Source organism: Gopherus flavomarginatus, chromosome 9 (assembly GCF_025201925.1).
Source record: "Gopherus flavomarginatus isolate rGopFla2 chromosome 9, rGopFla2.mat.asm, whole genome shotgun sequence".
Lineage (NCBI taxonomy): Eukaryota > Metazoa > Chordata > Testudines > Testudinidae > Gopherus > Gopherus flavomarginatus.
In genome coordinates, this window is record NC_066625.1 from 30,728,298 (window position 1) to 30,743,464 (window position 15,167).

The 15,167-nt window shown below is 50.0% G+C and overlaps 1 protein-coding gene across 1 annotated transcript in view; it reads left to right on the forward strand.

The window, feature by feature from the left end:
* Nucleotides 1-15,167, forward strand: part of PPL (periplakin) — a 53,016-nt gene that overhangs the window by 29,894 nt on the left and 7,955 nt on the right. The window contains exons 8-20 of the mRNA XM_050968774.1: nt 250-357; nt 1,142-1,237; nt 2,901-3,023; nt 4,415-4,561; nt 5,947-6,098; nt 7,076-7,173; nt 7,846-8,003; nt 8,945-9,123; nt 9,207-9,345; nt 11,658-11,851; nt 13,043-13,193; nt 13,698-13,781; nt 14,577-14,693. Coding sequence (XP_050824731.1) covers nt 250-357; nt 1,142-1,237; nt 2,901-3,023; nt 4,415-4,561; nt 5,947-6,098; nt 7,076-7,173; nt 7,846-8,003; nt 8,945-9,123; nt 9,207-9,345; nt 11,658-11,851; nt 13,043-13,193; nt 13,698-13,781; nt 14,577-14,693 — 1,746 coding nt within the window. The remainder of the gene's footprint in view (nt 1-249; nt 358-1,141; nt 1,238-2,900; nt 3,024-4,414; nt 4,562-5,946; nt 6,099-7,075; nt 7,174-7,845; nt 8,004-8,944; nt 9,124-9,206; nt 9,346-11,657; nt 11,852-13,042; nt 13,194-13,697; nt 13,782-14,576; nt 14,694-15,167) is intronic.

Sequence of the window (15,167 nt, forward strand, 5' to 3'; positions counted from 1 at the left end):
CAAGCAGCTATAAGGAAAAGGAGGAGGCCAAGATGCAGCAGGGTTGGGGCTTCCTGGCCTTGAGGGAGTCTCTGTTTTGAGTGCACTGAGGAGTCAGATCCTTTCATTTTAAGATAGGTGAAATCTGGAGTGTAAGCAAGGGATCCCTTCTCTCTGCTGTTGCCTGGGTTCCTGTGTTCTGGTGTGTTAGCAATAGGTCCCCTCCACGCATTCCCTTCTGAGCCTGACACCTTAACTACCTCTGTCTAGAACTTCATCAATCGCAATCTAGAAGAGAGAGAGGAGGCTGTCAACAAACTGCATGCGGAGGGAGACAACCTACTAGCCCAAAACCACCCTGGGAAGAACCCCATTGAGGTGAGTGTCCCAGAGAATGCTAACGGGTATGTCTTTTCCCTGAATACCCTGGAGAGAACACCATCCCATCCAGGAAATGCCTACTTGACCCTGACCCAGCACCCTGAGGTGACACTCCATGGAGAAAACTCCCGTGCCCTTTGTCCTGTATTGTCACTCACCCTGCAATGGCTCCTCAGCTTTGCACGGCTTCCTGAGCTGCCAAATGCCAACCAAAAGGCTCCCCTCAATTGCAAGTGTATAAATCGGGTACAGTGGGAAAACACAGATCCAGCTACTCACCTCCACCAGGCCTGTTATCTTGTTCTTCCCATGACAAGCAGAGCTGGTTAAAAAAAAAAAAAAAAGAATTTGTTGTAAAACATGACATTTTTTCACATTTGTCCCCCAAAATGTGTCCCATGTTCTGGCCCGCTCACCCAGGCAGCTCTGCTCAGACATGAGGATTTCTGGCTGTGGCCTTAGGCTGCCCACAAGGATTCGTTCAGTGGAGATGGAAGGTGGCACTTTCCCCTGGGTAACAAGCATGCTGAGTTAGGTTCACTCCTGGAGGAACTCCATTGACTCCAGCGGCATTACACCAAGAGAGAATTTAGCTCCCAGAGGAAAACTGGCTAATGTGCTGCTCCTGCTATGCATTGCTACTATTCTTGGTCTCAAACCCCATTCATGATTGTGTCACCGAGTAAATGCCTCCCTGAGATTCTTCTCCGGAGCCGATATTAACCCACTGAGGCAGGTGACAAGCCTCTGTAACATGCCCACTGCTCCCGTTGTGTCATAGGCTCACATGGAGGCTGTCCATGCTGACTGGAAGGAATATCTCAACTTGCTGATCTGTGAGGAAAGCCATCTGAAATTCATGGAGGACTATCACCAGGTACCAGACCCCAAAGGCTAGGAAGGCTCCTACTTTTCAGTGGGCCCTGGGAGAGCAGATGCTGTGTCCTGAGGGATCTGCGAATGCAGGGAACAAGCACCATGTGCTCTAGTGTCTATCTGCCCATGCTAAAAGCCAGGATACTAGACTCGGAGTTTCATGGACTTCAAGGCCCAAAGGGATCACTGATCATGCAAGCTGACTGTGTAGCACAGGCCAGAGTTACCCTGTACTGAGTATAGTAACCTGTGTTTGACTAGAGCGCATCAGCCAGAGAGGCCCCAGCCTCACACTGAAGCTATCAAGAGATGGAGAAGCCACTCGCAAGGAGAAGGTTGTTTCTGTGGTTGGGCACAGGCAAGCTGGGTTTAATTCCTGCCTGCCACAGGCTTCCTCTGTGACCTTGGGCAAGTCACACGGGCCCAGATCCTCAAAGGTATTTAGACTCCTGTCTCTGAAACAAACAGAGCCTTTGAGGCTCTGGGCCTGAGTTTCTCTGTGCCTCATCCCCCACCTGTGCCAAGGGACAATACTTCCCAACCTCCAAAGGGCATTGTGAGGATAAATGCATTGGTGAACATGAGGCTCAGACACTCTAGATAACCCCAGAATAAGACTCCCAGAGAGCAGAGCTTCTGCTGTGAAACCCTCAAGCATGAACCCCGCAACCCCTTTCTCATTTACTGCCTTCTGTTGTCTGAATTCCCTTTTCCACCCCATGGGGCAATTCAGTCCCCGGAGCCCTCCCCGCCCTCATGCCCAGGAGCTCTGGGCTTGACTGGGAACAGGGAAGAACACATTCTAGAAGGTGCTGAGACCAGAAGCAGCTGAGGGAGAGAGGGGACAGAGCAAGGGCAGCTGGGAAATGAGGAGGTGGTATCAGTTCCTGAGGGTGTGTCTCAGACAGGTACGTCGCATCTCCCCAGGGTAATCACTACCATGCAGGTTTGGGGCTGGCCCCTGACAGTGCATGGTGAGGGGAGCAAGTGCCAGGCTGTCCTGCCTCTCAACAATCAAAGCACTCCCCACATCCCTAGGGTGGGGCAGGGCAGTGCTGGAGGAATCCCAGTGTGATATTTCCACATTGGCTGGAGGCAGGGGCTGAACAAGGCCCTCACTGCTTCCCTGCCGTCGGCATTGGGCACTGCATGGAGCCCCACAGATGCTCCGAGCAGGGAGACAGGCAGAGCAAGAGCAGGGGCCTAGGTCTGGTAACACCCAGAGGAATGATCCACGCTAGGATGTTTAAACAGACAAGAGGGACACTCAGGTGTCTACCCCTTGGGGGCGGGGGGATTACTGAGAAAAAGCAGCTCAGCACCTGCAGGACACTTCAGACTCTTTCTGCAAGACTCCTCCAGCCTAGTACCAAAGAGGATCAACCCAACGCTGGGGAGACATGAAAAGACAGGGCAAGATTCTCAACCACCCCCAACGAGCATTGAGCAGAGGAAGTGCTGGGTGGGGCTGCAAAGGAACCACCTCACCCCCACGCACCCTGTTGCCCTGGGGCTCACTTGGCCCTAGTCCAGGCTCGCAGGCCACCCCCCTGCCGCTCAGAGGGGACACAGCACTCACCTGTGGTGGGCCCATGCAGGGGTCTGATCTCTCTGCCAGCTGGGGGCTCTCTTTTAAACAAGAGTCTTGCTTGGCCTTCCGGCAGTTCCAGAAGAATGCTACGGATGCCCAGGAGCTGTTGAAGAAGGTGGACACAGACCTGGACCAGAAATACAACCCTGACTTCAAGGACAGTTACCAGCTAGAGTCACTTCTCAGGGAGCTGGATGTGAGTAGCAGCACAGTAACAGACGAGCACACCACCAACCTTGGTGACGGGAAAAACCTTTGTGGCATCAGAGCAGGTGCTGCCTAGAAGGGTGCAGGCAGGCCAGTGGGCTGCCTAGTCTCTGCCCATGGCAGGCACTGCGGCCTGGACACTTCTGTCCCTCTGCATTCACCTATTTATTGTTCTGTGCTGGCCACACGCTCTTCCCCTTTGGCCTGCTATCACACCTTTCATGACAAGACGAGGGAGCGTGGGGCTGAACTGTTTCTGAACTGGTTCTCCCGTCACACTCGTACTTGGACAGGTTGGGAGCATCATTAGATTGTCATGGAACTTGGCAGAACCACCCCTGAGGGAAACGTTAGTCCACAGAGCCACCTACCTAGGGAAAAGCCAGGCAGAGCAGCTGGGCTGCTCCCAGGCTGGAGCGCTGCAGAGCCAACACAAGCAGTAAGGGACATGCTGCCACCCTAGTGCAGGCAGCCACCCTCCTCCTTCCCCATGCACCCAAACCAGACAACCCCCCCAGATCCCTCTCCAGCCTCTGGTTCAGCGCTGGTCCCATGAATTGGGGGCTGGGGCTGAGGGTAAGCATATGATTCTGGGTGGGGAAGGTGCTGGGACCCAGCGAACAAACTTTCTTTCTGATAATTGGTCACAGACATGTCCTTTAGAGAAATTTACTGGTTGGGGCCGCATTTGTACTGGTCCCACCCTACTATTTCCCTAGGTGGCACTGGGCCCCTGGCTGTCACACCTCACTCATTACACATTCCCTCAGTGTTTGTGTTACTGGTGAATGCTGAACAACAAAGACAAGTTCATATTTGTCCCTCCTCTTGTTCCCTCTCCCCACTGACGTCACAAGCCCTCCTCCCCCACTGACATCACAAGCATTTCCTTTGCACTTCTCGGTTGCTGCAATGGCGCAAAGCAGTTAAGGGGAGGAAGGAGCAGACAAGCACATTTTCCCCTTCAGGTTGCTCACGTCCACCACTCAGTGTGCCTCTTGCCTATGGAAATAGGAAATGCCAGCTGGAGACTGAGGCTTGAACAGCACCTCAGCCTCTGTGGATGAAAGGAATCACTGTTGAGGAGAATGTATTCATATTTCTTGACATTTTGCATTGTGAATATTCAACACCAAACAGCTCTTTTAAAAGGGCCAGAGTAGCTGAGATGATGCCCAAGCTTTACAAATCAGCTCTGTCAGCCAGGGCCCGACGGAGCATTTCAGGCTGTCCTAGCAGCTGTCTCCATGGCCCATTCAGGCGCTAAAGGTCTCCTTTCCATGGCCAACATGCCACATGCACAGCCCTCTAGTGGTCCACGGGTGGCAGTGGCACATTTTTAAACCTCTCACCTCAACACGGCTTTTCCTTTCCCCCTAGGACCAGGAGAAGGCCTTGGACAAGTATGAGGCAGTGGTGAAGTCCCTGCAGACGCACAGCCTGCAAGTGCTGCCTCTGAAGTACCGCCGGGAGAGCCCGCTCAAGCCCATACCTGTGGAGGCACTCTGTGACTACGAAGGCGAGGAGGTAAACCTTCCCTCTGACAACCGGATCCTGGGGCTCCGGGGGGCACGACCCTGCAGGGAAAATGGCTCACCCATTCCATGCCTCCCACTCAGTGGAAACCTGGTTAGGAATGAGAGTTTTCCTTGTGCCTAGGTATTAAAATATAATTTATTCTGGCCAAGGCCTTGGCCTTGCCTGGAAAAGAGAGGAGATGTGGCAGGGGAGGATGGTAGCTTGTGACAGCAGCTAGACCCAACTAGCCTTGAGGGTCATTTCTCCTACAGAGATTCTCTGGGATTCAAGTAAGACACTACATTGTATAAGAAGCCTCCTGAAGTTAGAGCCTCCTTGACCTGTAGCCTGTGAAGCACTCCCAGGTTGGCTGTTCTGTCACATTCAGAAGCTGTGCAGCTTCCTGGTGGTTGTAGCCCAGTCCAGGATAACAGGGAGCAGGCACCTTTTGTGACTAATTAAACTCAACCCCCAAGCACCTCTCTGTCTCCCTTTGCCAGGCATTTTGCTAATATAAATTCCATCATCATCCTTTGCACATGCTGCTGGCTGAGTGCCATGTGACACCAATGCTGGAGGAGCTAGTGCACAGGATGACAGAAGCAAAGCAACCTGTCAGAGCAAGGGAGAGAGATTACCCACACCGGAGCCCCTAGCATGCAATTTAGGAAAGGAAATGAACAGCACAGACACAAAATGCAGGGCTGTAGCCTGCCAGCCCCAACTAGCCCCTTTAAGGGCATTTATTTGCATTGTGCTGCCTCAACCCCATCCTCACATTGGCGTTTCCTTGGTGTAACCAGCCCTTGTAAAGTGATACAAGCAGGGGGAGGGAGCAGGACTAGGAGGATTAAAGGTGTCCTGAAGGGGCTTATGTGGTCCACATGCAGGGTTTGAAGATAAGCACTCTATATCTAACCCATCCCACATCCAGATGAGATTAGCAGCTAGACCCCAGGGCCATTTCTCCTGCTAGCAAGCAGAGGAGGGACCAGGGAAAGGTAGGGGACCTGAGCCTCACTGTGGCCATTTAGAGTTTGTTGAGGGAAGCTCAACACACCCCTGGCTGCAGAGAGGTACTCTGAGGATTGCAGAGATGGCAGTAGTGTGTCTGCTCATACGCAATGGTGCTAGCAGCTCACAACCTGCAAGCAGGCAAGTCAGTCAAACCACCCCCAAAGGAGAACAACAGCTGTATTTTCTCTAAGAACCTCTACTACCCAACTGATGGTGGGAACACATGCCTGCCTGTGAAAAGCCATAGGGCTGCGCGTTAGCCAGGATAGCCAGACAGGAACCCACCCTGGCCTGTGTCCCTCCGAGGTCGGCATGCACTAGACCAGAGTGGTGGTCGTTATTAACTGACTGGCAGTTGTGACTGGTTTCTGCCCTAGGGCCAGGTTACCCGTGGAGCCCGATACACCCTGACTAAGAACAACGGTGACATCTGGGATGTAACAGACAACTCAGGAAACAAGATCCACGTCCCAGGGGTCTGCTTCATGATTCCTCCCACAGACCCCGAAGCGCTAGCTCTCACTGACAAGTACGTGCGGTCAGGCCCTTTTCAGTGTAGCCTGAGCTAGGGTGTAACTGGACCTTCTCCTTCCTGCTGAGCTTAAGACACACGTGGGTAGCACTTTGCTCTTTCTGAACCAAAACATGGAATTATGGAAATGAATGCACAGGGGTGGAAAGTGCTTCACTGGGCCAAGCTCTGGGGTTAAGGCAGTTTGTGCTCACAGCTCTTCTGAAACCTAAACCCTTCCTGTCCCGAGAGATAAACACAGCAAGAAGCTGTTAAATATACTTAGCTCCTCAGTAGTCAAGACTGCTCTCTCTCTGTGGAAAATGGAAATAAGGACACTGACCTTCCTTGATAAAGCACTTTGTGAGCTGCAGCAGCTTCTTAGCATATGCCCAGCATGCATCAGGTGGCATGTGACCAGAATTCAGATGTGCTCCGTGACCATTCACACTTAGTGCTACAAATACAGACATCACCGGGCAGATTCAGGGGCTGTTTCGACAGAGCAGGGGTTAGTGGGACTGTCCTAAATTCCCCTCGCAGCCCTCCAAGTCTCCATCTTATGTCAACCCTGCTATTGCCAAGGGAGGAGGAAGTGGCTCTTTCCAGAACCTAATAGCCCTGTTCTGCCCATCCACCAGCACCAGAGCCAGGTTGCTAGAGAGCAATTCAAGGCAGCCCCTTTCTCCACTTCCTCTGCAGGTGGACTGGAAAGGACACCAGATTTGCCCACCCTTAGGGTCTGAGTGCAGCTGAACAACTGTGGGTGCATCATGCTACCACCATCCAGGGCTTTGTCCAGAGAGGGAGATGCACCCTTGTGACTAGGAGAAGTCCCTTGGTTTTGGTGAAATGTTCTCCCCTATGGCAGGGGCAATAGGTTAGCTGGCACTTGGGTGACAGTCCAGATGTTTCTGGCCAACTGGATGCATATGGCACTTAAAGGGTGAAGGAACAGGCCCTAACCTCAATTCACACACTGTCTCATTGTGTAGCATTGCCAGTCAGTATCAGAGTGTGAAGCAGAAGACAGCCAGCAGCAAGAATGCACTACAGCAACGCTATGAAGGGCTGAAGGCTGACGGTGTTGGAGGTGAGTCTTCACACCCGGATCCTTTTGACAAAGCCTTTGCAGAGTCGTAGGGTCAGAGCACCAAAGCATATTGGGAGCTCAGTTTGAACCGGTGGCAGTGGGCTCTGACTTCCATTCTTGGGTCACATGGTCCTCTGTATGTTCTTGACCAGGACCTTCAAAAGATTTCTCTTTCTCTTCATCCTGCCAGAAGATAGTTTGGTCTGTAGTCAGCTGCTTCCTTAGCTGAAGCTCTATGGACATCTGACAGCTCCCAGCACTTCTGTTCTCTTCAAATGTAAAATGAGATAAAGTAGCTGCCACAGCCACCGCTAGTGCCCAGCTTATTTTCTTCTCACGGGAATAATGGGATGGCGTTGCTAGAATAGGGAGTCAGGCAGGTCACTTAGTCTCTGTGCCTCAGCTGTATGGTGAACCCCAGCTGTGCATGAGGAAGTACCTCCTGCAATGGCTTGTTTTGTGCTGGCCATGGAGCAGCATCAAGAAACGGACTGGAGCCATCAAGCTATGATGCAAATTTCTAATAGCCCCAAGGTCCCAGGGTTGGTGGCAGAATTGCGATAGTGAGAGCTGGAGTTTTGGTTTTCACCGAGCTCTCTCTCTCTCTGTGTCTGAGTCTAGCCCAGCCCCTATTTCCCATAGCCTCTAACCCAACATCCTCTGGTTATCTAGATGCTGCATCCATACAGGTCCGCCAGCTGCTAGCAGGATTAGACAAAGTGAACAGCGAACTAGACAAGCAGGAGAAGGCAATAACAGCAAACCTACGCCCCCCACTGGAGCACAGCCGGGCAGTGCAGGACAGTGCTGAGCGCTCAAAGGACCTTAAGGTAACAGACATGGAGAAGAAGGTAGGGAAGGTCATTTGCCCACCTCATAGGCTAATCACTGTAGCACGAGCCATGAAAGCAACCTCGGTACAGGAAACACGACAGCAGAAAAGCCAGCTAGGGAATTGTCCTAAGACTATTAAGGTAATTTGAATGTGTTTATTCAGCTACCAATCTCATGGCGGCCAATGCACAGCTGCAAGCCTAACTCCATAAAAAACCCTCTCCCTGTATTAGGAAAGAAAAGGAAAGGTACCAAAACATCACTATTCTTAGATGCAATTGCTCCTCATGCACCAACTCCCAAAAACATCATTGCTTGCATGCAATTAGATGGCTTCTCCTTTTCCACTAACAGCCCTGGCATATTCCTTGAACGTACAAAGCAAGCCAAGCGTCTTGCTCTGAGTGATGAGACCCTTGCCATTGTCTTGGCAGGAAATTCAGATCTCTCTTCCCACTGTGATGGGGTCAGAAAACAAACACCCAGGAAGATGAAATGGCCATAACAGCTAGGGGCTATTCTTTAAGGACCTCAGTGTATGGAAAGAATACTAGTGGGATAGAGGTATGGTGAATGGAGGGGACAGAGTCTTGAATGTTAAAATAGGGTAGATGAGGGAATATCGGATGTGTGGGTCCAAAACCCTTAACACAATTTACAGCTTCATCCCTGCATCACAATGGCATGATCCTACAAAGAAATGCCATCCTAGAGCAACATGCTGCTGTTTGACCCTAAATGCCCTCAAGAAACATCACCTTGTCTCTACAGGCTGAGACCCACCTGGCACAAAATCCTTCCCTCATATCTGAAACAGGGAGCCTGCCTCAGTGCAAGCCTCCCTGCTGGCCCAAGGCAGCCAGGAGCTGCTGCCTTATTCGTCATCCGGTCGCTAGAGCCCTGTTCAGTGGCTGTAAGGACTTTCTTCTCATTGCAGAACATCTCCAATGAGGTCCGCTGCATCGAACCTGAGAAAGCAAAGATGATCCAGGAGTGTGAGGCCTTTATTGACACAGTACCCAACACTGGCAGTGCCGCCTTGGTGAGGAACAAGGTAGAGGACACTAAGAAGAAATACGACCAAGTGGTCCAGCTGCTCAGTGCTGCCCAGGAAAAGTAGGTTATGGCTTCCTCCAGCCTTAATCCAGACTTTTCAGCTGTGGCGTGGGAATGCAAGAACATTCTTCTTGTATTTACAGGGTGGATGTGTCCAATCGCCTTGAGAAGAGCCTTCAGCAAGGCAGAGACCTGCTGTCTGCATATGAAAACAAACTGGTGATAGAGGATACTGTGCCAGAGGACTTGGGGGCCCTAGATCATAAGAAAGAGGAGCTCTTGGTAAGTGGTTTCTTCAGCCAGTTTTCTAACCTATCGACATGCTCAATAAACAGATATACACTAGAAAACCTGGCCCAGGTGTCTGCTCAAGGGACCAGCCAAAACACCAATGGGTTAGCGGAGATGATCTTCAACAAAGGTGGAGAAGACTTGGACTCGTTCCATTTTCATCAATGTGTCTGCAGTCCTGAGATAGGGAGGTTGCTTGACAATGGGTGATCTCTGTACAGACTTCATTGTAGCACAAGGGATTCTCAGCACAAGGTGCTCATGGCACAGGGATGGTCCCTGCCTCATTGCCACCAATGTGCATCCATTAAATGAGCGCCCCTAACTTACCAAACCTGGCAGGCACTACTGACTGGACTACAGGGCTACCACTGGAATTTGGATGACAGAATGGCTCAGCGACCACTTGGTTAAGTAGCGACCTCTAGGTCCTAGTCAACGGGTCACCTATCCCAATCTGCATCCTTGTGAATAAGCTCAATGGAGAGGTGTCATGGTACAATTCCCCACTCTGAACCTTAGCGTCCAAAAGATGGGGCACCAGCATGAATTCCTCTAAGCTCAATCACCAGCCTAGAACCCGTAGTGCTGCCACCAACCAGGAATTCCAGTGCCTGGTACACTCTGGTCCCCCCAAAACCTGGCCCGGGGACCCCCAAGACCCAGACCCTCTGGATCTTAACACAAGGAAAGTAAACCCTTTCCCTCACCGTTGCCTCTCCCAGACTTCCCCTCCCTGGGTTACCCTGGAAGATCACTGTGTGATTCAAACTCCTTGAATCACAAAACAGAGAGGCCAATTCACCTTCCCCCCTCCTTCTCTTTCCCCCTCCCAGATTCTCCTTGAGAGAGAAAGTAATCCTGACACAGAGAGAAAATTAACCTCTCTCTCCCCCTTCCCTCCTTTCTCCCCACCAATTCCCTGGTGGATCCTGACCCAGTCCCCTGGGGTCTCACCAGAATAAAAAAACAATCAGGTTCTTAAACAAGAAAAGCTTTTAATTAAAGAAGGAAAAACAGTAAAAATTATCTTTGTAAATTTAAAATGGAATAGGTACAGGGTCTTTCAGCTATAGACACTGGGAATACCCTCCCAGCCTAAGTATTCAAGTACAAATTAAAATCCTTTCAGCAAAAATACAAATTTGAACTCCTTCCAGCCAAATACACAATTAACTCCTTCCAGCCAAATGCACATTTGCAAATAAAGAAAACAAACATAAGCCTAACTCGCTTTAGCTACCTAGTACTCACTATTCTGGATCTGTAAGAACCTGTATCAGGGAGATTGGAGAGAAACCTGGTTGCACATCTGATCCCTCTGAGCCCCCAGAGTGAACAACAACCAAACACTAACAGCACAGCACAAAAACTTCCCTCCCTCAAGATTTGAAAGTATCCTGTCCTCTGGTCAGGTGACAGCCAGGCTTACTGAACTTGTTAACCCTTTACAGTCAAAGAGATATAAAGTACTTCTGTGCTATTAACTTTTCTTATCTGTTTATGACAAAAGGCCAAGAACTCAATGTGCTGGTGCCTGATAGCCTCTAGAGTCTGTCTCTCAGGAACAGGGTGCAGGCAAGCATGCAAAAGTTATTGCAGTGACAGGGACGAAAGACTTAAATCTTCAGCACTTTTCACAAACACTGTTACCTTAAAAATTAAGAAAAGGGGGAAGTCAGGACAAGAGAGAGGTGATTTCCTCCCCAACAGATCTGCTGGATGGCTCCTAGCCTTTATCTAGAATCCCCAGGCCTGGGGCCTGAGTGTCACCCTTCCACAGCCAGGACACAGCAGCCTCTGCAGCATTAGCACAAGCCTGGTCATCTTCCAACATCACCCGCAACGCCAACACCGGATGCTACTGGAACAGAAGGGCACTCTCATGCAGAGCACCACACTCATTGCACTGGAAGCAGGCCTAGCGCTCTTCCTTCTTGCTTTGCATCCATGGTCTTTGCAGGACTGGGAAGCAGTGCATTGCTATGATCAAAAGAAGGATCCTGCATACTGGAGAAATCTCACACGAAGCCAACTTTTCCTAACTGGTTTAACCACATGAGCTGAAGAAATACTTGCCATTCCCCTCATTCTATGAGCCATGATCTGGGTGCAATTGCATGGGGTAGCAAAGAATTCAGGGGTGACAGGGTTAGAGGAGTAGGAATGCAAGGAACACTCATGAGTGACCAGCAAACTTCTTTCTTTAAAGCTAGAACTGCAGCTAAGCTATGTCAGAGAGATACTTGGTGAAAGCCTAGGATCTGTCTAACCACCCTATTGTTCTCCTGCTCCCATTCCAGGCCATGGGCATAGAACTGCAGTCCAAGAGGTCTCTGCTTAATGAGGCAGAGCAGAATTTGAAAAAAACAAAGACATGCTCCAGCACCCTTGCCAGCCGCTTTCAGGAGCACTGCCCCGACCTCGAACGTCAGGAAGCTGAGCTCCACAAACTCAACCAGCGCTTCAACAACCTCAGCAAGCAAATTGACCACAGGTGAGGCTCCAGGACAGGCTGTTAGCTGAGCACTGGAGATACTGGTTAGGAGAGGGAGTCCCTTGTCTCCTAGCACATGGGTTTTTACAACAGAACACAACTGATTGGAATGGAATCAAGTCTGGAGGAATTGCAATATGGTCCCTAGGGATAGAGGGATGGGTGAACAACATGGATGCATCTAGAGCTGATGGGAGTTTGGCATTACAGGTCTAGGGAAGGAGGCATGGATGGTTCTTCAGCATGTGTAGGCTGAGCAGATCTGGGTGGCCTTTGGTGCTAAGTGCTCTCATAGCGGAGACTGGAGTTGTTACAAGGCTGGCCATTTTATCCACAGGGGCTGAAGAAAGGATGAATAAATTCCCCTCAAGCACAGCCTCTCCCTCCTGCCTCTGACTAGGTTTCCTCCCTTCACCGGTCTTCATTTCCCTTCCATATCAAGATCAAGCCCCTTCAGGGCTTTGCACACATTTGTCCTTACCCATCTCCTACTTCCTTTATCTACACTCTACCTGCACTCGTTTCCTCTTTCATCCACTCTTCACTACCCATCCGCCTTCACACTGTGCCAGATGCCTGACATAACCTCCCAGCACTTGCTTGCCACATACTCCACCACCCAATCATCCCCTTAATACCCAACTAGGCAATGACACAATCTGTGCTGGGCCCACCCCACTGCTTGCTTTAACTTAGTCAGATCTGTGCTGTATTGCATGCACATCTTTGGATTCTAAGTTTCTCAGAACACAGATCCTTTTTGGACAGGCACGTTGTATGCCACCATGTCTATCGATAGTTACATTCCATTGTCACCGTGGATTCCACCGCATCCTCAGATCTAATCATAGTGTGGTTTGACAAACTGCTGGTGCTTGCGGTCCCTGATAGACTGGTGAGAGATAGGCACTGTATGGAGTGCTTTGTTATATACAGCACAGCTGAATTTCACAACCATCTTCCCTGACTTAGATCTGCAAGTGGAGGAAGGAGTATAAAACCACAGCATGTTTTAACATGACCTGAAGAAAAGACCTCCTAGGAAATACTACGTAGGATCCTGCAGAAGATGACTCCTCCTGGGGGAAAACTCAGGCCCCAAATTTGTGTCTAGGGGAGGGTGGGGCCAGAGACATTTGCAGAAACGGCACTAGCTTGGGAAGTATTACATCTCATACCCCCCTCTTCCAGATCTCAGACCCTGCAGAAAGCAAAATCATCCTATTCCACCTATCGCTCCGGCTACAATGAAGTCAACCAGTTCCTTTGTAACATTCCGAACTATGAGCCACAGGAGACGGACAACATCCAACAAGTGGAAACGAAGCTGAAGAACCAAATGGTAATTCCTTCTCCTCTGAGCCATATGCTGCAGGGAGCCTCTCTACCTCTTCCCCACACTTCACATTCACAGTCACCAACACTGATCAGAACTGTTGCATGGGGAGAGGCCAGCAGCGGCTACAACAGGGGTTAAGGATACAGTGGGGGTAAATAAGTCCTTGTTCATTTGATGAAGAGTTCCTGCTTAGCTAATGCAGAGGTAGGGCACTGGAAATGCACCTCAATCTGAAATCTAGTGCTGTCCTTAATACAAAATTATTCAGTGTTAATGCACTTTGCCCACAAGTACTACCCCAGGGGGCACATGTCCCAGTGGTGGTGAACCCTCCAATGAGCCAGAAAATAGGTGAGGGGCAGCTGCACCCATTCAAATCACGTTTAGAGAACTGAGGAAACAAAGGAAAGAATTCAGACCATCCCTTAGGTGTAGCTTTAACTGGAACCCTCTAAAATGCCATACTGCTTGGTCCTTGCTTTTCCTGTGCCGTTTGTCCATTTATAGACGCTGCTGGGTGATATTGCACGAAAGGAGCAGGAGGTACAGAAAGTCTCTGCTGATGCCCGGCGGTACCAGCAGGCAGTGAAGGTAAGAAGTGTGATTCTATCACTAGAGGTGTTCTCAATAGACTCAGAGACTTGAAGGTCAGAAGGGACCATCATGATCATCTAGTCTGACCTCCTGCACATTGCAGGCCACAGAACCTCCCCCACCCACTCATGAAATAGACCCCTAACCTCTGGCTGAGTTACCAAAGTCCTCAACTCATGGTTTTAAGACTTCAGTGTTACTGAGAATCCACCATTTACACTGGTTTAAACCTGCAAGTGAATCATGCCCCATGCAGAAGAGGAAGGTGAACCTCCCACCAGAGTCTCTGCCAGTCTGACCCGGGGGGAAATTCCTTCCTGACCCCAAATAGGAAATAGGATAGCAATGGCTGCCAAAAGCAAAACACTGCGGCCCAGTGGTGGAGCAAAAGGATGGGGAAGGTAAGGACAGCTTAGTTCCAATCCCTGATTTCAGAGCAACTCCCTCTGTGGCCTTTGTCCCATCAGTTAACATGTCTGTCTCAGTTTCCCCATACATAAAGAGGTCAATTCTTCCCTCTTGAAGACAAGTGGCTTTAAAGCACTTCATATGAAAGTCACTATACAACCATGAAGGTGCATTAGCAGGATAGACATGACAGGCAATGCCTGAACTGGAACTCCCAATGAGACAGAAAGGTCTCACTGCTGTTGCTGTAGATCCCATCATTCTAAATTAGCTACTAACAGAAGACCAAGGGTTGGTGTAAGTTTGGGTCCATGCACAAGCAGAGGGGTGCATAGGTCAGGCGGCCTGCATCCTCACCTCTCTAACATCACCACTCTCTTGCAGGACTATGAACTGGAAGCAGAGAAGTTACGATCCATTCTTGACATGGAAAATGGACGGAATGGCTACATGAACAAGAGACCCAGACTCCAGTCTCCAGCTGCCAAAGTGAAAGAAGAGGTAAAGCCATGATGGGGTTGAGAGAGGCTAAGGCCGGGTTATGGCTTTGAGGAGCCATCAGTGATTGTATGCACAATGATTTTCTGTGACCTCAGCCTCATTCGGGGTTGGGAATTCTTCAGCACCATTAGTGGATCAATTATCTAGCATCCCAAAGGTTTTTGGGAAGGGTGAGAAAAAAAGTACCTGAACTTGCACTTCGTTCCAACGAAATCTTCCCCTAACAAGACTTTCAGCAGAAAGGACAGGTTTTAGGGGCTAAAATTCTGTGTGTAATCTATAGATACTACACAAAGACCATGCAAGTTTTCAAGCTACTTTATACCTTTATAACCCACTGTTTGGCTATCTTAGTTCACCCTTCATCGTATATTGCACCATGCAGCTGAAGTTGTCCACATGAGTCCCCGGTTGTCCTACCTTTTGCATGCGTTTGGTAGAGCAGGTTGCAAGAAGGGAAACGATTGTTCTTCT